At 39.6% G+C, this 21,113-nt stretch overlaps 1 protein-coding gene and 1 long non-coding RNA gene across 2 annotated transcripts in view; both read left to right on the top strand.

The window, feature by feature from the left end:
* The window catches only part of LOC128852417 (uncharacterized), a 34,127-nt gene extending 20,475 nt beyond the window's left edge, over window positions 1–13,652 (top strand). Inside the window, exons 2-3 of the long non-coding RNA XR_008450247.1 lie at window positions 11,134–11,293; window positions 11,821–13,652. This is a non-coding gene — a long non-coding RNA (uncharacterized LOC128852417). The remainder of the gene's footprint in view (window positions 1–11,133; window positions 11,294–11,820) is intronic.
* A 595-nt stretch (window positions 13,653–14,247) lies between these two features.
* The window catches only part of RPS6KA5 (ribosomal protein S6 kinase A5), an 81,966-nt gene continuing 75,100 nt past the window's right edge, over window positions 14,248–21,113 (top strand). The window contains 1 exon segment of the mRNA XM_054069102.1: window positions 14,248–14,431. Within this exon segment, the coding sequence (XP_053925077.1) occupies window positions 14,368–14,431 (64 nt within the window). The 5' untranslated portion in view covers window positions 14,248–14,367.

Below are 21,113 nucleotides of genomic sequence, written 5' to 3'. Positions count from 1 at the left end.
CCCTACACATCATAAAAATAGTATCATGCTCCCAAAATCCCTTGCCATGCTCCTGTTGTCAGGTCACTCAGGTGACCCCCAGGATTACACCACTTCTTTTGGGTTCACATGTCTGCCAGCAACTGCTGAGTCACTGAATCCACTGCTCCTCACCAAGCAATCCTCCTCAGATATGGTCACTAAAGGAATGATTGCAGCCTATTTATGTCCCTGAAATGTGGCCATCTCAGTAAGCTGTGTCTGGAGAACCTCCAGTGAACTGCACTTCTCAAACACTTTTAAACACAAACATCTTTGCTTCCCCAAATACCTGCAATGGAGAAATACCTACTTTTGTTTTTTTGGTTGCTTCCTTCAGCTCTTAGATCAAAAAGTACTGTGACTAATTCAAAAGGACTGAACATAATTTCCCTGATGGAACTCCTGGCTAAAGCAGTGACATTTGAATAACAAGGTGGATCAATGGCAGGCTTTGCAAGAATACCTCACTGTAACTCCCAGGAGTAAGCATAGAGAAAGTGCTGTTAGGAGCTGTGCCATGTGATGTTAAATGGTGTGCACTTGGACTGCTACTTTATCTTGGATCATCCAAGATACCCACATACTAAATGTTAATCTGCATCAAGGATGCCTGGACAGCTTTGTTCTGCAGCGCCCAACCCAACTGGAAAGGTTCCATGAGGTTTCAGACAAGTTACCATGTTTTTCATCACTGAACACCTGACAACTAAGGTACTACGTGGCAACTGCAGTTATCATGTTCATCTGGAAACTGCCCTTGATGGTTTGTTTGTTTCAGCCAGGCACCTGCAGTCACATTTGCATTCTACCTGCAAGAGCTCAAGGCCTGACTGACCAACATTCAGTAGAGTAGCTTGATGAAAAGGAAATAGTGGTAAGCAGTAACACAAATAATCAGTAATATCAGTAAACATATACTCTAAGGCTAACAATCACCACCACTATGGAGAAGAGAGCACTGCTTTGTCCCTAGCAAAGATGCTGAAGCTCTAGAATCCACATATGTTACATACTTATTTGGTAGTCTGTATCACAGAGCCCATAAATCATCAATGACAATGTTCACCATCCTTGAACATGTGAACAAGAACTTGCAGAATTAGTGAGTTATAATCCTGAAAAGCCAAAGCCCCTTGTGGTGGGACCCAAATGTACATCATTCATAGCTCTTCTTCACCTGCCTAGAGAGGATTATATGAGACTCTATGCCACATGAACCTTTGAGGATCTCAGCTTGGCAGTAACGTGGGACATGGAAGACCTGGATAATGTAGCAATTGAACCAAGTGACTAAGAGTGTTGCTACACTGACCTGATTGTGCAGTCATCTGTAGGAATCAGGAATGAACTAGTTTTATAGACAAGTGGTAATCACACTGACTATGGGAAGAAAGACTCTGCAAGCAGTGTTGGTGCTGCAGAGTACCAACAGTGCCTCCAGTTTCTCTCCATTTGTGAATTCCTAACAGTCATTCAAGACAATTGTCCTTATCCACCAAAGCAATCCTTGATGAAGGAGAGAATGAGTTACTCTATAGCCATAGGCTGCAATGGTGCCTACTGTCTAGAAGAAAGATGAGCTTGAACTAAAGCATTGCATTCTGAAAAGAAAATCCCCAATTACCTTACACTTCTAAATCGATGGAAAACATAGAGGCCCTTATCAAAGTATCCTCACAGCATGTGGATGGTTCTGATGCAGTCTATTGTGGTATCCTCAGAGCATCACCACTGGTGACAGTCGCACTATGGCAAGTGCAAAGGAAAAGTTTAGGATCTCTGTTAGGCTTGGGTCCTAATGCAAGTCATGCAAAGAAGTTCTCATACAAGTTTCTGGTTACAGACTAGATCAGGCATCAGACGACTAAATACTGTTGCTCTGTTAGCTATTCAGTGGTTTCTACAATACACTACTGTGTTCACTGCAGTTACAGCAGACAGAGCCAGTGCCTCAGATCGCTGCCTTCATGTGCAGTTTTCAGCAGAAAACTCAAGAATTTGAAAAAAATACACAGTTCACCTTTCTAACTCCTAGAATTAATCTCAAACTTCTACTACTTTTCCCTGTGTTCTGTGGACAAATAGAGCAACACCTGCAGGCCCATCACCCTCATACCTTTTAGTACCATTAAAATATTTTTAAAAGCAGCTTGATGTTAAAGAGATGACTCATAATGCTGCAGCATCAGTTAGCTGACTTTAAAGGGATGTTAATGTCATCATTCTGATTTTCATTACCAAACAATAAGAAGGTAAGAGCTGAAAATGTTTTACGTATCTGTTGCCTCATTTTATATTTTTTAAGCATAAATAAGCTACAGAAGTTTGTGTGTCTTGGTGTGCTCTGCTTCCAAAATGACATTTTAATACAGAGTTGAGATCATAATTTGTATAGAACACAGAGCAAAATTTAAGCTATTACTATTTTTGCTTGTTTGTTTATTTATTTACAGTTTTGTACCCAGACATAGTGTGGGTAATACCTATAAAATCTCATAGTCAAAAGACTCAAACCTATAGTACTTTTATGAATGTAACTAATAGAGATAAGTAGATCAGTAGTCCTATTGAGTTCAAGGACAAATGAAGTGCTTAAACATTTGCTGTGTTGTACTTCATCTGAATAAGCCTTTGCATACGAGCCATATACTATACAGAGCTGAGTAAAGACAGATGTGACAGAAGGTAAAGGTTAGTTTAAAAGTAAAGACAGAAAAAGATATAAACAATACGCATGTTTTTTATAAACAGGTGCGTATGGAAGCAGCTAACACTCTTGATATAAAATTAGTTATAATTATATTGATGAACCATACGGTTTGGAAATAAGGTTTAGCTCTTTTTTTTTTTTTTTGTTTGCTTAGCAAACAATGTATATGGTGAAAAAAGATAAAAGAAATTAAAAGCATTCCACAGCTTGCATTAATGGACTCCAAGTCTAACTGTACAATTAAAATAAAGCGTTCACATTTGCAAAAACCGAGCTGTGAAAATCTATGGATTTTCTCTCAAAAAGGTTACTCAGATCTGTAGGCTTTTGACTGTGGGGGAAAGGGAGTAATGAGTGTGGTTCAAACCTAAGTCTACTTAACTAGATTCTCTTTTAGTACAATTAATATGAAGACATATTTTTTGGACCACGTACAGTTTTGAAAATTGAGTATTTTGGATCAGCATTTTTGGACAGAAAAAGATAAATCTATAAAAAGGGTATTTGCTTAGCTACTTGGAAATAAAACCAACCAAACAAAAGTCATACAAAGCAGTGTATATTGTATGATATGTCACTATATCATACCTATCAGGGAATATTTTTAATAATAAGCAAACATGGAAGAACATTATCATTTTAATATAGGCTGAAGGTGTTTCTCACTACAGAAAGAAGAGAGACGATTTTAATCAGCTAAAAGAAAGATAACCAGGCATCAGTCACTAGACCCTGCTATGATTTCTAGTCAGACTGCAGTAGAAGATTGCTATTAAAAAACATAGTTACTACTACTAAAACATTTGAAAAAATGATGGTAGCTACTCACTTACAAACTCCATTCTCTACTGACAGCTTTCCATAATGGAAACCTTTTCTCTATTCTCGTAATATTCGTTTTTGGAAATTAACTGATTTTGACATAGAAAGTTCGATATACAAGGTTAATTTTGAATCTATTAAGCACTTCAGACTACAGATAGATGAGACGTAATCATTGCGTCCATGGGAAAACTGTCAGAAATAATGCAAGTTCACTGGAGCATGAAAATACAAGACTGGAAAGAAGTAAGACTTTCTTGTTTGACATAAAAAATAGAGTATACAAGGAGGCATATAAAAGAATTTGCAACGATACATAAAAATTAGCAAGTCCATGTCCTCCTGATCAAAGAATAAACATGTTTTTTTCCCCCCATTTACTGGAAAGTTTAAAAACCAAGCATTCTAAGTAGATCCAGCTTCAGTCTGGAAAATATTACACAATATTTTCCACTCCTTTTGAAGAAGGAAACTATTGCAATGAGTACTTGATTTCAAGCTCTGGGCAAAAAAACTGTGTCCATATATATATAATATATATGCATTCACTCCATGGTTGATCATGTAAACCAAAATGTTCTCTGTTAAAGAGTTATTTCAAGACTGCATTTATTTAACACAATAAAGATAGTCCAAAATTAATATCTTACAGTTCAAAGACTAGAATGGTCTATATGTGACTTTTCCATAGTTACTAAATATACAAAAGCAGATATGCAAAATGAAGTGTATTAAGCAGGCATTGTTTAGGATATAATCTATAGATATTAAAATAGCTAAGAATATTAACAACGTGCATCTGATTCAGTGACCTTGAGTTCATGAGCTCTGCAGAATTCACTCATCTCAAATATCTTCCTTAAAAATAAACAAGAATAAAGAGGATACCATATTTATAATAGATTTCCCATTTTGTTCTCGATAGACATGTATTTTTGTCTATCGACAAACATACAAAATAGTAATTGCAAGTATTATTAATACTAATTATCAGCTTCAGTGAAAAAGTCAGTTTCCCAGTTTTCAGTTGTGCTCTAAGGGCTCTCATCATAGCACATGAGAAATTTTGAGATGCATCTTGTTGTTCTGAATCTGCATATGGCTCAGCACAAATGAGTGCTGGCCTACTGTAAGGGCTTTTCAACATGACTGCAGCGTGATGTTACCTCTCACCTGCATTGAATGCCTGTCCTGTGAATAAATCCAAGAACATACATTTTCAATTGCAAATTGAAATTCTGCTGAAAACAAGCTCGATACCACGTATAAAATAAAATTTAGAATTAATTCATTAGATATTTTTGTAATAAATTACAGAATACATTCGTGGCTTCTTTGAAACAGCTTAGTAATAGTGTAGATAACTTGACTGCAGGCATATCTACTGTATGAATAGCTGGATTTAATAAGTAGATGCAAAACAAACAAATAACCAGCAAAGACAAGAGATAAGCTGCTCTGAAGTAAATAGCTAAAGATAAGCAATGAACATTTTCTGAAGAGGGAATAGTAAAATTATTAATAAGATGGATAGGCAAACTTTCTTTAATTTTTTTTGTTCTATTGTTATTCTGGAGAAGGCTGTTTCAATAAGACTACATGATTTCTCTATTTGTCACCTTTTAGAAATTTTCCAAAACTGAACCAACCAACCAAACTAGTAAGTCCGAAACAGATTGAATTGTAGCCCAAACCTTCAACTACCTAAGAGGACGCACGGTGAAGCTTCAACCCAGAGAGCTAAAAGCATTAAAGAAGAAACAAGTGATGATGTGCAAATGTGCAGCACTACCTGCAACTACTGCAATAACATCCTTCACTCTAACTGAAGAGTAACATCGCTGCTACTGCAGCAGGGGCAGCGAGTGGGAGGGGAAGGGGTGTGGGTGTGGTGAGAAGGCATTCACTTCTGCAGAGTGAGACACTGACACTATTGGAGGAGGAATGATTGCTTTTTCACAGCATCTCTGAAGTCAGAAAGGGTATGTAAAAGGCTACAGAAAGCAAGGTCCTGGTTTGGCCTGAAATACAAGAGTACATAAGGGATTAACATAGAATCATAGAATAGTTAGGGTTGGAAGGGACCCTAAAGATCATCCAGTTCCAACCCCCTGCCATGGGCAGGGACATCCCACTACATCAGGCTGCCCAAGGCCCCATCCAACCTGGCCTTAAACACCTCCAGGGGTGGGGCAGCCACAACCTCCCTGGGCAACCTGTACCAGTGTCTCACCACCCTCAGCGTGAAGAAATTCTCCCTAATGTCTAGCGAAATCGGCTCCTCTCCCCTCATCCTATCGCCACAAGCCTTTGTGAATAGCCCCTCTCCAGCTTTCCTGTAGCCCCTTCGGGTACTGCGAGGTCGCTATAAGGTCTCCTCGGAGACTTCTCTTCTCCAGGCTGAACAAGCCAAACTCTCTCAGCCTGTCCTCAAAGAGAAGGTGCTCCAGGCCTCCCATCATCTTTGTAGCCCTCCTCTGGACTCGTTCCAATAGCTCCATATCCTTCTTACTTTGAGGATTCCAGAACTGGACACAGTATTCCAGATGAGGTCTCACAAGAAACAAGAACACTCCATGTTGATAAAGCAGGGAGAGATTCATGATTTCTGCAGAAACTCCCTTCATCTCCTCCCTATACAGCCATCATAGGATAGTTGTCCGGGACTGCAATGGGTTCATGTCCAATCCCAAATGATTTATAATTCTGTTGCTTTGGTACTTGCTATCCAAACACAATTATTTTGTCATATGTATAAACCAAAGCAATACCCCAGGCTTGTCCACTGTCTTCAGTCACATAGACTACTAAAGAAAAATATTGTCACACAGTGGAACAGTTTAACTGTTTATTATCTAAAGACTTAAGAAAATAATGGAAAACATCTTGCAACAATCCACTACCACTCAAAACCAAACACTTTGTTTGGAAGACATCGTAAGGCCACATTGCAGATATAAGTTACTCAGAAAATGAGTGATTAAGCTGAAGTCATACCCTAACTTCTCTGCATATTACAAGTAATTCTAAGAGTCTGTGGGGTTCACCTCATTTGACTTCCCATTCTGAAGATGCATCTCACTAGAGTTGTAGGAAGGTAACATTGAGTCCATTGGGAAGCAAATCACTTACTACAGAGTTTCTGTAATGACATGGTGGATTTGGTGTAATAAAATCTGGTTGAATATGAATGTGTTCCTTTGAAGATGGAGAGATACACGGTACTAATGCAACTCTTCATTAAATCCCAGAAAACATTGCGGGGTGAGGGTACTGAAGTAGCCCAGAATTAGTGGAGTGCTTTACAGTGTCAATAATCTGCACTGCTGTAATGTTGCCTATCAATATGTTAACAAGCAGTCACAATAGAAAAGTAACTTTGAACGTGACATGCTGTAAGGAGGAGGATGCCAAACCTCACTCTTAGCCACACAATAAATGACAGCCAAAGGAAAAATGCTTAACAGGACATTTCTTGCACAGAAGTCTAACGCTTCAGAGAAAACAAATCCCAAGGAATCTACAAAAGGAGTGTAAAAAGCCTTGTGATCAACTGCGGTTTGGATATTCTCTTAGAAGATTGTCACAGCAAACATTCTGTGTTAGAAGAGAAGAGAGGTGTATTGAAACTGAGGGTTCCAACATTTAAATAACCTATATTTCCCCTACAGCCCTTTACCTAAGAAAAATGAAAGAAATCAGGCTATACTTGCATTACTGAAAGCTCAAAGAATTGCTAGAGCCTAGTGCATAATCTGTACTTACAGTAAGTATTTTACTGGACATTTTTGCAGAGGAGGAACTAGTGCTTCACATTCTGGGTTTGCCTGTGAAATGGGCAGATCCAACAAAAGCATGGAGAAGATAAAAGGTAACAATTCTTCACTCTCTTTTTTAACTAAATCATGAAGGGCTAGCAGATGCAACTAACAAATTGCAAAGTGAAAGCGAAGAAATGGAGGGCTTTATTCATAGACTGTATAGTTAAACCTTAGAAATTTCTCACCAGTTCATCATGACACAATACAGCTGCTACAGGCCAGTGTTAGACATACCCTAGTTTGTATCCTGTATCTCAATAAATCAATATGGGATGAAAAAATTAAGAAAAGTAGTAGTGAAATGATAAAATTGCTGAGTATCATTTAGCTCTAGTCCCAAGTCATACAATTTACGGTGCCAGCATCAGTTATGCAACTCCAGTTAAAATCCCCATTTTTTTAGATATATTAAAATTTGCTATTTATTATTATAGATACTGGTTTTAGTACCTGATTTTTCATAGTAGTATTTTATATTTGGTGTGTATTCATGGAAATTCAAGTTCATCTACTCTTTTTATTTTTTTTTTCATTCTTTAAAACTAAGGGTAATCTTTCAAATCTTTCCTCAAAACGTTCTCCTGGTCTTTTTAAAGAGGATTTTAGGTGTAATGCTGCTTATATTAAATCACACTATTCTATTATATAATGTTATATTACAACACGTTAAGATGTGCCTCCCATTCACCTGGTACAGTACTTGAAACTAATAGGGAGGGGGTGGTGGTGTATTTTCACTAAGGACCCCCAAGCTCCTTCCAAATTCCAGGAGATATACCTCTTGAATCTGGAACACATTTATCTTGATTTATATATCTGTTCCAGGATTTTATCTTCTGTTACTTCAATTCATGGGAGTATCTTATATTTTTAACTTTAAAAAAGTAGATTCAAAATCAACAACCATACAAAATTTGTCAAGGTAAGGGAAAAGATAAAAAAGGAATCTCTGCAATATTGTTCACTTCATTAAATCTCTTTTTCGCTCTATGATAATTTAAAAGATGCATTATCTCTAAATACACCATAGAAAAAAAGGTTGTAGAAATGAACTTGCTAGTTTTCATTTGTGCTTTCCAAAAACTGCATCATCCCTTCACTTTACACGGCACTTCCTTTCGCTTACCTCCTTTTCAGTAGGTTCTCTTTAAGAACCACAATGTATATCTTTAAGCTCTGCCATTTAATCACTTTTTTGGTCACTTTTTTTCTTCCTTCTTTGGAGGTGGGAAGCAGATGCATGGCTTCTGCAGCTATCAGGATGTACTCATGGTCTCCATGCTGAGTTAAAAGTTTTAATTTCCTCATCTCTAGCTTTCAGATCATCTTGAGTAGCTTCTACTTTCTAAAGTCCCCTTCTCCAAATTTTACCATAAAATTTTCAAAATAGTGAAAATTCACACGTGAGTATTCTGAAAAGGACTTTGAGTTTAATTACACTGTAATTAGTATTATTTATTATTTAATGACACCATTACGTACAACACTCTCTGTGTTTCTTACAACAAATTTGAAAATAATTTCAAATTATTGGAAATAATAATTTCAAATTATTGTGAGTGAGCAAGGATTAGGATGCAAAACTCAATTATTTGTATTAACTAGAAATTCCATCTCTGCCTATCTGAACTATTTAAGCAGATTAGGAATTGAAATAAACGCCTATTTCTGTTTCAATAGATAGTGCTGCTTCCTTTCTTCTTCTGACAGTGCTCATTCAGTTCATCTCTCAACAGAAACCAAGTAACACAACAAATATTGTTATTGTTTTTCTTTTATAGCCACAAAGATTTTAAACAAACTTTTGAAAGTGTTGTCTGGAATAGTAGTTGTAACTGTAGTGTAACTGAAGAAAAAAATTAACAAATGAATTTTCAGTGAACAAATGAATACTAACTGAAACAGGACTTCAGTTTAATCAAAGATGTAACCCTAGAATCAGTAACACATCTTCACTTATATGCACTCTTTCAAGAAACGATCTATTTCCTGACAGAGTTGTACCGCTTCCGTTAAGAGAATTATTAGGTTTGGACGCTTAGCATAACTTCTCCTTTCATGGTAAGACATTAAGTGGTTTTAGAGAGATAAAACTATTGGCCAGAGCAGTTTCATACAAAAAAGCTTTAAACAGCAAATTTACCTACCAAATCTACATTTTCGACAGTTATCAAGCACAAAATGTTCAACTGTAGAATTAAAAAAAAAAACAAAAAAAACCCCAAACAAACAGAGAACATTTGTAAACCAGAAACTACGACTAATACTGTACTAAAGTCTCACACCGAACTGTTTCATTACGTGATTGTCTTTCATGGGGAGTCCTTCCCTAAATTTATTTCTTGATTTCCCAAACCTGATCCTCCTTTTCCATTGCTGTGCAAATAGAGAGAGTAAGGGGAACATTTTGTATCATCTGGCTTTCCAACACTTGTACCTCAAAAATAACACCTATTTTTGTAACAATTCAATGACCATAAAAAAGCACCAGATGCCTCCAACTTCAGCTCCATAGAAACTGTGTTTTTCACATGCAGCTCCCCTCCAGAAAGAAAGTAAATCGAGTACCTCAAAACTGTAAAGCAGAAAGACCCTGGAAATACAGAGCTACAGTACTTGTTCTCTTCTTTCTCTCATTTCCTCTAAGAAGTCTGTACACTAAACATTTAAATTTCACCTCAGCCCTCAAACCAGCTTGGCACACCACCTCTTTTAGAACCAAAAAGGAAATGTTGTGACACTTTTTCTTAAATGAGGTTCAACAATATCTTTCCATGTGCTTATTTCCCACAAAATTTTTTCCTCCCTCTCTTCACAATTAGCAATGGAAAGTAAATACACATATTTTTGAACAGTTGTGTTGTGGGGTAGAGAAGGGACATCTATCTTTAGAACTCTGTCACTCCATGTTCCCAAACTTGCAGCACACACTCTGCCCAAACAGTGAATTAGTGGTTGATTGACCTGTCAGGTTGCTCTTATGGTACATATGAATATCAAAATGCTACTTAAAAAAAAATAATATATATATTTATACTATGGAGGGAGAGTGGCTCTGCATGACCCCATAGTTTTTAATTGTTTTTACTTCAAATATTTTTCGTTGTAACACTTGAGAGGTAATTTATTGAATGCACATAACACAAATAGTATTTTTTGTTCAGTGTAATAGCACACATATAAATGAGTATTTAAAATGCAAGTAATATTTTCAGTCAATTAAATTGCATTCAGAGTTGCACTTCCAAAATAACAGTTTACATAGCAAGGGTGGTTTTAGTTCTCTAAACTATAAAGGAATATCTCACAAACCAATTTGTACATTCTGTGGGTCTACAGCCCGTCATTGTTTCTGTACTTTCATGTCTGCTTTGGCTGAAGGCTCAAGCCAAATTTCCTCCCTAATCAGACTCTGTGACTGTCTATGCTAATGATTTAAATGGGACAAAGGCAGAGTCTGAGCGCTGGCACGTGACTATCCATAATTCTGACTGCTGGCATACATTTGGGAATGGCTGGGGCCCTGAGCAGCACTCTCCCAGACAATGTCCTAGTACAAGTTGGGAGCTAGCCTAGATCAGCAACAGTTTGCAATCCATATAAATCCACTAGGCAGCATGGAGAAGGCCACCCTGTTTTGAAGGGGAAAGAATTTAGCTGTATGCATGCAAGCTATGCCATGCTATGTCACGCGACTTGCCCTGACACTTAAAGAATGAGTCCTAAATGAGTCCCAATCTGCTCTATTTTCTGGTACAGACGCAGCCTGTATGTTACCACCTACCTGTAAATCCTGTCTATCCTTAAGGCTAACAAAACTGAGTCCTTTTACAACCAACCACAGAGCCATGTAATACTGCTTCAAAGACAAAGGTGATGGAGGTAATGAGTCCACCATGCTGGGACCATTCCACTGAAGGTAGGTCCACTCTTAAATCAAGTGCATGACCAAGCTTAATCCTCCACTGCTCCCAAGAGTTCAGTGGAAATGAAAATTTAAGTATAGTCTTGTACTCCTGGACTACTGACAGGAGGTTTAGGATTTCAGTGCCAGTATAGCTCTTTTGTCTGTCAAAAGGTGGGATTCTTTCCAAGCATTCAGTAAGGCTGTTTTACTGTTTCTGGATATGACATGAGAATCCTGCTGCAGAAGTATTTTAACACTGGAGAAATTGTTATATAAAAAAATATTAATTTTTTTTTTTAATGGAATGACCATGTTTCCCAGTTACTTTTTCCGAAGTGCATGCAAATCAGTGGGTCCCCCGGTAACAATGAATTTTCAGTTCACACAGTAGTACTTTCCATGCCCAGTCACAACTTAAACTTCAGTATACAGAGTAATCACCTATTTTGCTACATGCATAGTCAGCAGCTACCACAATGGTTCGTTAACCTTGGTTCAATATTTTAGGGTTATCACCTCTTTCTTTAAATCTGTTTTAGCTGAAATTCAGAAGGACAAAAGAAAGTTTCGGCCTGAAGCAAATAAGCAGATGAAGTCCATCAAGCTATGAACATCTGAAACGAAGGCTATTAGCAACTACTAGATTCATTGCCAGCTCCACTCACAGTGAGTGCTAGTAAGGAACAAACTGGAGTCAGATTTCAGTTTCTCTCTTCTGTGGCTGCCAGGGACAGTTAGTCCAAACTGTAAACTAGTAGAGCCGCTGTATGAAATATATTAGTAGTCTCTTTAAGATGTAACATCTGGGACAGAATAAACAGAAGTGGTTGCTACTCCACGTAAAGAAGCAGCAAAACTGAAACTCCCCACTAGTTGTACAAAAGAGCCATTAGTTGCATAGATACAGAAATGTAATCTAACATCAATCTTTTTCAGTATGTTTTGTACTTATTTTCCCTTCTGTAGTTTAATATTATCCTGATGTAACACCTACTGTTTCTGCAACAGAAAGGCTTCTAAAATCAGGTGAAAAAGCAACTCAATTATTTTTAAGTTCGAAAATATCTTGTGTGATCAGACCTTCTATATTTATTGTCAGAAAGGCAATAACTGGATGGGCAATTTCAGTGAAGCTATGTGTGTCCTATAGGCTACAGAAAGATACCTTAAGAGAACACCTGAAGTGTTTTGTGGAAAACACCTTCAAAAGTTACACTATGAAACTCTCAAAGAGTATTTTTAATTTCTTGGAAGAAAATCAACCCCCAAAGCGCTCTAAAAATGAGGTTTAGTATTTAAACAATTCCAAAGTAGAAAGCTCTTACCAACTTTAAATAGCTCAACTTGATTTCTCTGCAGGAAACTGTAGAAATGCGTGTGACTATATCTATGTATATGCAATTTTTATATGTATGTGTACAAACACAAACCAGAACATTTAATACTAGAATGTGAATAAAGGATTAATAGAAGACATTTTATTTCATTGATGTTTGATGTATAAGAATTGAATTCAACTGTTGAAGGTGACATGGCATTGCAAATGAGCACCTTATTACACTAAGAAGAGGAAGCAACAAAGAAACCGCTATAAATAAGAAATGGGGAGAAAAGTGATTCATGTAATCCATCTCAGGGAAACATGGACTGCTTTGGACATGTCAGACTGCAAAACAAAACAGACTGAGAGGCTCAAGTGAGATAACAGGTCAAACATGATTCAAAATACATCTTCCTTAAAAAATAAACTGATTGATGATTGATGAGAAGCTCGACATGAGCCAGCAATGTGCGCTTGCAGCCCAGAAAGCCAACCATGTCATGGGCTGCATCAAAAGCAGCGTGGCCATTAGGTCGAGTGAGGTGAGACCTCATCCGGAGTATTGTGTTCAGTTCTAGAGTTGTCAACATAAGAAGGATATGGAGCTGCTGGAACGGGTCCAGAGGAGGGCTACAAGGATGATCAGAGGGCTGGAGCACCTTCCCTAGGAGGACAGGCTGAGAGAGTTGGGCTTGTTCAGCCTGGAGAAGAGAGGGCTCCGAGAAGACCTTATAGCGACTTTCCAGTACCTGAATGGGCTACAAGAAAGCTGGAGAGGGACAGTTTACAAAGGCTTGTAGTGATAGGACGTGGAGAAATGTGTATAAACTGGAGAGGGGCAGATTTAGACTAGACATTTCTTCACGCTGAGGGTGGTGAGGCACTGGCACAGGTTGCCCAGGGAAGTCGTGGCTGCCCCATCCCTGGAGGTGTTCAAGGCCAGGTTGGATGGGGCCTTGAGCAGCCTGTCTAGTGGGAGGTGTCCCAGCACCCATGGCAGGACATTGGAACTGGTTGAGCTTTAAGATCCCTTATAACCCAAACCAGTCTATGACCGCTGCTGTCAGGACCCTCCCCACCCCTCCCTGCCCGCAGCCCCTCCCCAGCGCCCCCGGCTCCTCTTTGCTCTGTGACCTTTCGGTTGCTTTCCCGTCCAGCCTCCCCGGGCGGCGGCTCCGCTCTCCCCCCGCTCCCGTGTCGCAGCGCCCGAGCTGGCAGCGCTGGGTCCCCGGGCCCAGTAGGCGAGGACACCCTTCTCCCCCCGCCGCCACGGCGAATGGGGAAGCCTCACACCCCCTCCCCCTGTGCTATGGTACCGTCCCGCTGCTCGGGGGCGGGGCTCCAGGGCCGCGCGCTCAGCTGACTGACAGTGCCGCTGGCCAATCAGCGCCTCTCTTTTTCTCTAGGCAACCCAGCGCCCGCCCTCCAGCGCGCGAGGGGGGGGGGAGCGGTAGAGGCGGGCGGGAATGTTTACAAACAAGATTAGGGAGTAGAGGGACCGCGAGGGGGGGGAACAGCGCGCGGGGGGGGCGGGGCCAGCGCTTGGCGCAGCCGCCGAGCCAATGGCGGGGGCGGCGGGGCGGGGGGCGGTGCGCGGCGGCCAATGAGCGGCGGGCGGGGGGGCCGGGGCGGCTGGCGGCGGCGCCCCCTCCTCCCCCCGCCGGGCTCAGCCTATCGCGGCCGCCGGGCTCGGCTCCGCGCGGCCCGGGCCAGGAGGAGGGCGGCCGCCAGGGGTTCTGAGGGCCGGGAGGGAGCCGGTGCGGCCATGGAGGGGCCGTCGGCGCCGGGGGAGCCGCCGCTCTGCACCGTGCAGCACGAGCTCAGGAACGGTGAGCGCGGGGGGAGGAGTGGGTGTCGCGTGTGCCATACGATCAGCAGCTTGGAAAAGACCTTGGGGACCTCACTGCTGAGGAAAAGTGCTTCAGTGCTGCCTGTTCGACTCCCCTGTCCCGCGCCCCCAGTGAGGTCTGGCGCTTCTTAAAGGAGATAAGGGATTGGAGATAAGGGTTAAACGTTTTTATTTGTTTTAGACAGCCTGATCTAGTGGGAGGTGTCCCTGCCCATGGCAGGGGGAGTGGAACTGGGCGAGCTTTAAGGTTCCAACCCAAACTATTCTGTCATTCTGTGATTCTGTTTGACTTTTATGGCTCTGTCAATGTTGGGGGGGGGCGGGGGGTTATGTTTGTTACAGCCCTAAATGATGTCTTGTTACATGACAGCTTTTCTCTGACCTCCGTGAAATGCCGGAATTGTAGGGAGGGAATGTGCCTACACATAAACGCAGAGTTATCTGGCTTCTCGGTCGATGAATCTTCTTGTAACTCGGTAGCTACTTGAAGACCCTCCGGAGGAGCAGTTCAACGGGTCAAATTTATGTGACCTTCCGCGATACAGTAGGAATGTTCTGTCGTAGGTTGCTGTGTTGGGGAAGATCCCTATATATTTTTAAAAGGGACTCTGTGCTTCTCAGAAGTTTCCAGGCAACTTGAATACTGCAGTAAATGTAGATATTACTGTTAACTTAGAAATGCTTTAAAAACATAGTCAAAGTGTTCATTCTCTGTGTCTATTAACAATGGAGGTGCTGTTAACTCGTGTCCTTCGTTCCTTTTTCTCTCATCGTCTTTTTTTCTTCACAATGAAGTAAAAGTACGAATGTGATGCTGTTTGTCACAGAAGTTTGAGAGAGCTGCCCCTCAGGTTATTGTAGTTGACGTTGTCTAATGTGGAAGGGAGGTGGTGGTTCACCTCTTTTTGGTGGCGTTCAGCCTTCTATCCCCATTGCCTTGGGTCCAGGGGCTCAGGGAGGTGCCCCAATGGAACGCAGCGATCACTGCAGCTTTAAAAAAAAAAAAAGGGCACTCTTCCTGATAGCTACGCAGAAACCAAAGGGACTGTAGTTTCCTTCTTTCAAGAAGAAGCAAGGGAGTTGGTGGAAAGCATACTTGTCTCATTGGGTGTTGCTAGATTTTGGTGTGCAGGAGAAAAAGTGGTAGAGGGAAAGGTAGTGGAACACATTTTTTGCTGTATATTTTACCTAGCCATGTTTAGATTTCCTTTGTAGAAGTTGAGACAGCACATATCCCTGTGGGATAGTTATTTAACGATAGTTTCAGGAATAAACACATCCATGTAAACTAGTCAGAGAGCTGTCTAATACAGTGTAATAAGTAATTTTCATTTTGATCCTGATCTTAGATCTTTGTAGATTCAGGAAGTAATGACACTTGCTTTTAATTAAAAAATTGTCGAGCTTGTTTGTGTCTTTTTAAGCTTCTGAGATTCAGCTTCATAGGAATCAATTGCTTCTCCCCTTCTCATCCTCTTCTCCTTATTAAGTATTTAGAAAACTCTGCTTTCTCAAAAATGCTTTCTAGCAATGGCTTGTCTATTTCTGGAGCATTAGGGTGGAGGAGGGAGCTGCTCTGTCATGTACTCCTGGAAGACTCCTACTCCTGAAGGTGTCAATAGTGTCATTGCTATGCAAGACATATCAAGCTACTGTTTTAGAACTTGTCTTCACACAATGCACAGGAGTATGAGGTCTTTTGAAACCTCATCTGGAATACTGTGTCCAGTTCTGGAATCCTCAATATGAGAAGGATATGGAGTTGTTGGAATGGGTCTAGAGGAGGTCTACAAAGATGATTGGAGGGCTGGAGCACCTCCTGTACAAGGACAGCTTGAGAGAGTTGAGCCTGTTCAGCCTGGAGAAGAGAAGTCTCTGAGGAGACCTTATAGCGACCTTCCAGTACCTGAAGGGGCTACAGGAAAGCTGGAGAAGGGCTATTCACAAAGGCTTGTGGGGATAGGATGAAGGGAACAGGTGTAAACTGGAGAGGGGCCGATTTAGGCTGGACATTAGGAAGAATTTCTTCACGCTGAGGGTGGTGAGACACTGGTACAGGTTGCCCAGGGAGGTTGTGGCTACCCCATCCCTGAAGGTGTTCAAGGCCAGTTTGGATGGGGCCTTGGGCAGCCTGATGTAGTGGGATGTCTCTGCCCATGGCAGGGGGGTTGGAACTAGATAATCTTTAGGGTCCCTTCCAACCCTAACTATACTATGATACTATGATATAATAATTTGAGGAGAAAAAATGCATTAATCTTCTGTTGATATAGAAATATATAAATAATCTATAGAATAATTCAGAGACTTTTGTTAGATTTTTTTGTGCTCGGTCTGCCTGTGTGGGTGCCTAGCTGCTGGATAGGGTTAACCCACCACTTACTTTTGCTTCATTTTGGGAAAAAGGATGAGAGGATGTGCAAGAACTAGAATTGGAGCCAAAGGATTTTTGTTGTTTTTAAAATACTGAGATTGTATACTATGAATATGCTTTTAATGTGCAATTTGTTTGGGTTCCAGTGTTCCCCCCTCTCTGTGTTCTTTGCTTGATGTTGCTAGCTCTGTGACTAATTGGATGATTTAGAATTACATATTTAAAGTAGCTGTCAGTTGGCAGATGAAAAAGAGGTCAGTCTTCACAATGCTGTGAAAAAAATGTACTATTGTGGTACAAATAGCGGGTGCTTTGGAAAAGGGAGTATCTAATCTTCATATTGTGGTAGTTGGTGCTTGAACCTCTTGATGAGAAACTCAGAGTGCAAGGAATTATGTATTCAGATCAACTAAATGCAGGTGAACCTCCAGTTATACTTTGCATTTGCAATAACTTAGGTCTTAGAATTTCATTAGAACATTAAACTAGTTCACAGGGCATTGATTACAGTCAAGTGAGTAAGTGAACGTACTATAAAACTTGAATTTAGGATGAAATAAGTATCTTCAAGAATGAAAGATAATTGTTGTTGCCTTGAAGCAAGTATTGTGGCATACACTATTTTGTTTTTACACAGTTCTCAGCTGATTATTAACCATATCATATCATGGTTTGACTTCTTTTAAACTTTGGCTTTGAAATTACAGTGCTGGCTTTGATATGTGGGGTCAATCTTCATTTTAGCTCTATATCCAATATTTTTAGGGCCCTAAAACTCCTGTGTTGCATGATCAAACAACAGTTGCTGAAAAAACATCCCTTCATAGGCATATAGATTGGGTCTGTGATAGGGAAGGAACTGTGTTTCATAACACTTCAGTGCCTCTCTGAGATGCTGTATTACGAATACTGAGCATTGTTCTCTCTGTGTGTGTATATATATATTATTTTAATGATGCAAAGAATTGGTGTCCACCCCCCACTGCTGGAGAAACTGTAAGTATGCCTGTGCTTCAATGATTGTTCCTTCAGTTGGTTATTTTGCAGATTAGACACAGCAGTCACTTCTAGGACACAATTTTGGTCAATAATGATTTTCTAATAGATTTAACAACTCTTCTTTTTTTTATTTTATCTTTTTTTTTATTATTATTTTTTCCTGTTACACAAATCATTTCTTCCTTGGCAAAAACCTCACAATTCAGCCATTTTGGAATAGTCGCCATCTTTCATTTCTTACTTTGGAAAGGAAGCGAGTTTTTGGGGAAAATGAAATCACCTTCTTATTTCAGGAAGTAGAAGAAAAAATATGCTGCAGATCAAATGGTAGGACATGGTGACTGTTGATCTCACTGAAGCTCTCCAGTCCAAATAGTAAGAAACTGAAATTTTCTGTAGTGTCTGTTCCTGGAATCTTGTAAAGGAAAAGGTTATATTTTCTGAAGGCTAACATCAGGGCTAGTACCTCATCTGTCTTTTTGAGACCTAAGAAGTTATGTATTATTTACAGTGAAAAAAACCAATATTGTTGCCTGTTTGCATTGAATGTTTCCTGGTAACACCATGGAATGAAACAATGGCAAATGAAAAGCCTATTGGAGAAAATTTTTTATGTGGTAGGGAAGAATGTGGGCAGAGAGGTAAAGACTTATCATATGGGAAGGTATGTAGGAAATAGAACTGTTAATAGTGAGATTTCCTCACTATGTCCTGTTAGCTTCTGTTGTAGCTCTTTTTTTTTTCTTTAACAAATAAAATAAGGATCAAAGAATCCTGAACCTTCAGTATAACTTGTTCGGTAGGAGGTTGCCCATCTTGCAGCATGCATATGCACTCCCTGCTTTGCCCAGTAAGAGGCAGAGATTAGCAAAACTGGGATCTTAAAAAGAACTTGTGAGACAAACCATGAATATATGGGCAATAGGCAGTATATGTGTTGTTTGTTTTGCTTTAAGATGTTGTTCTTTTCCTTTTGGCAAGTCGTTTCAAAGAGGATACTGGATTCTTTTTAATGCCATCACAAAGTTTGGGCTAAAGAGCTTGCTTTGGTTTGCAATTCGTCTGACTGTTAACAAGTGACATGCAAAAAGGCATGTGTAGCCCAGAAGTCAGTGTAGCAATGGGCTGCAGGGCTCCAGATGCAGAAGAATTTGAACTCGAGTCTGATAGTTTAACTTGTGGTTAGTATGGAACTATAAAGGGCTTCGGACAATAAATACATGGCCTATTTGAAGGTTTTAACGTTGCATATTCTTAGTTACCCCTTCTTGAATGAGAGCTTAAACTAGTATAGATTTATTTGTAAACTGAAAGGCTCATGTTACATCGCAAGGCACTATGAAAATTCCTATGGCTAAAACCATGATGAATCATGAATAGAGTATTTAGCCTTCACTATGGAGCTACACCTGGCACCTTTTCAGTGTTCTGTTTTTTATTTTTAAAAGATGTTCTTATGAAAATTTAAAGATGCTTTTAAAATTATATTTTCTGTAAAACACAAGGTTTATTTTATTTGACTGTGTACTAATTCTGTATATTGTGTAGCGATCAGAAGATGTTAATAGCTTAGTATTTCAAAGCTTGCGTTGCTTTTTCTTCTGCTTTTGTCTTTTGAGCACTAAAATGTATATGTTCCCATATTTCTGTGGGAAGTATAAAGAGTGTTTTAAGAAAGGAAGCTTGTGAATTGTCCTTCATAAAACTTACATCTCTGGATTTTGTTCTTTACAGAATCAATACTTCATAAACAAGTTTTGTAGTATAGGAATTCTTTGTTATTTATTCTATGGTAACTTTGATTATGATAAACTATGATTATGAAGGAGAAGAAGGACTATTGGTCTCTCTCTTTTCTTCCCCTCCCCCCTTTCCCCCCCGGCTTTGGAATATAACAAACCTGGCTAAAATAATCTGTAAAAGGGACAGTATCATTGCTTGTTTCCCTCTCACTGCTTCAGTGAATTAAATGTCTAACATAAATGAGGGCTAGTATAAATTTTTTTGAGGGGGGGGGGAAGTGGAATCGCCTTCTCATTTCAGGAAGTACTAGAAAAATATAAATGAAGACTAATATAAATGAGGACTTTGTTGTCAGATTGTTGTTTAGCTTTGATCCAATATATTCTAAACATTATGATTTAAAAGCTCGTGCTGGATTCCACAAAAGAGTTAGGAGATTTACATGCCACTTAATACACTTCAGGATTTTATTCAGAAGGCAATTTGGGAAACACTTGCCAGAATTTCATAAACACATGAGAAAGCCTGGGTACCTGAGGATGTGATTTGCAGCTATATTCTTCATGTAAATATTTCTGTTGGATCCCCTTCATTGCTTGGCATCATTTGATATTTTATGGTAAACATTCATTCTTTCTTTCTTTCTTTATTTCTCGCTCTTAACCGTTACACAATCCTAACAATGAGGTGCGAGCTCTGTTAAGATTTCTTTGCTTGTGACTCATTCAGTAGATAGGCAGATGACCTCGTTTATGAAGTACTCTGTTACGCACTGTCACTTTATTTGCTTTTGTGTTTTGTTGTGGGATCTGTTGTGATTGTTTCCTCTAGCATTTTTTGTTGATGTCTGTAAATATTTTGTGCTGGCTTGGACAGATGGTTATAAAAGTTCTACTGGAGAGAGGCTAGTTCTGAAGTTAATTCTTGATTTTCCTGGTTGTTGTCTACATAAACTAATATGCAAATACTTTTTATCAACACTTAAATTCTCAGTTGCTCTTTTGTTGATAAATTAATCTATGTTCTCTTACTTTTAACACTGTGGCCTAAGTGCTCATGATTGAATAAAGTGTATTTCCTTTGATAGAGAGTACCCAAATTGATTAATATCTTGCACTTTAGATGCAATTTCTTGTTTGAAAAGGTCTGCACAATCTTTAGATACCTGTTGTTTTGACCTAACTGTTTCAGCTGTGTTCAGCATTAGATTACCTGTAGCAACTTCATTCATTAGCGTCTTGCCTAATTACATTTTGGGGTTTTTGGCTGTTGTGTGATGTATAGCGTTACAGCACATTAAGCTTCAGGCTAACCATGGAGATGCTGCTAGGTTGAATCTTGATGACCCTGTAGTGATTCATCTCGCAGTAATGACAAACCTCATGGCAAAATCACCTCTGTAATAGCAAATACTGCTGATAAATACAGATAGGTCTTAACATGGATCACATTCTGCTTCAGACTATTTTAAGTCTGGATTGCTAATCTCAGATACCCACACTTTTATTTCAGCTTCTGATGTGCAAATGATAACTTTGGTGGGGTG

Source organism: Cuculus canorus, chromosome 5 (assembly GCF_017976375.1).
Source record: "Cuculus canorus isolate bCucCan1 chromosome 5, bCucCan1.pri, whole genome shotgun sequence".
In the NCBI taxonomy this organism is placed as follows: domain Eukaryota; kingdom Metazoa; phylum Chordata; class Aves; order Cuculiformes; family Cuculidae; genus Cuculus; species Cuculus canorus.
The sequence above is the reverse complement of the archived record's forward strand: the minus strand, read 5'-3'. Positions and strand labels throughout refer to the sequence as shown.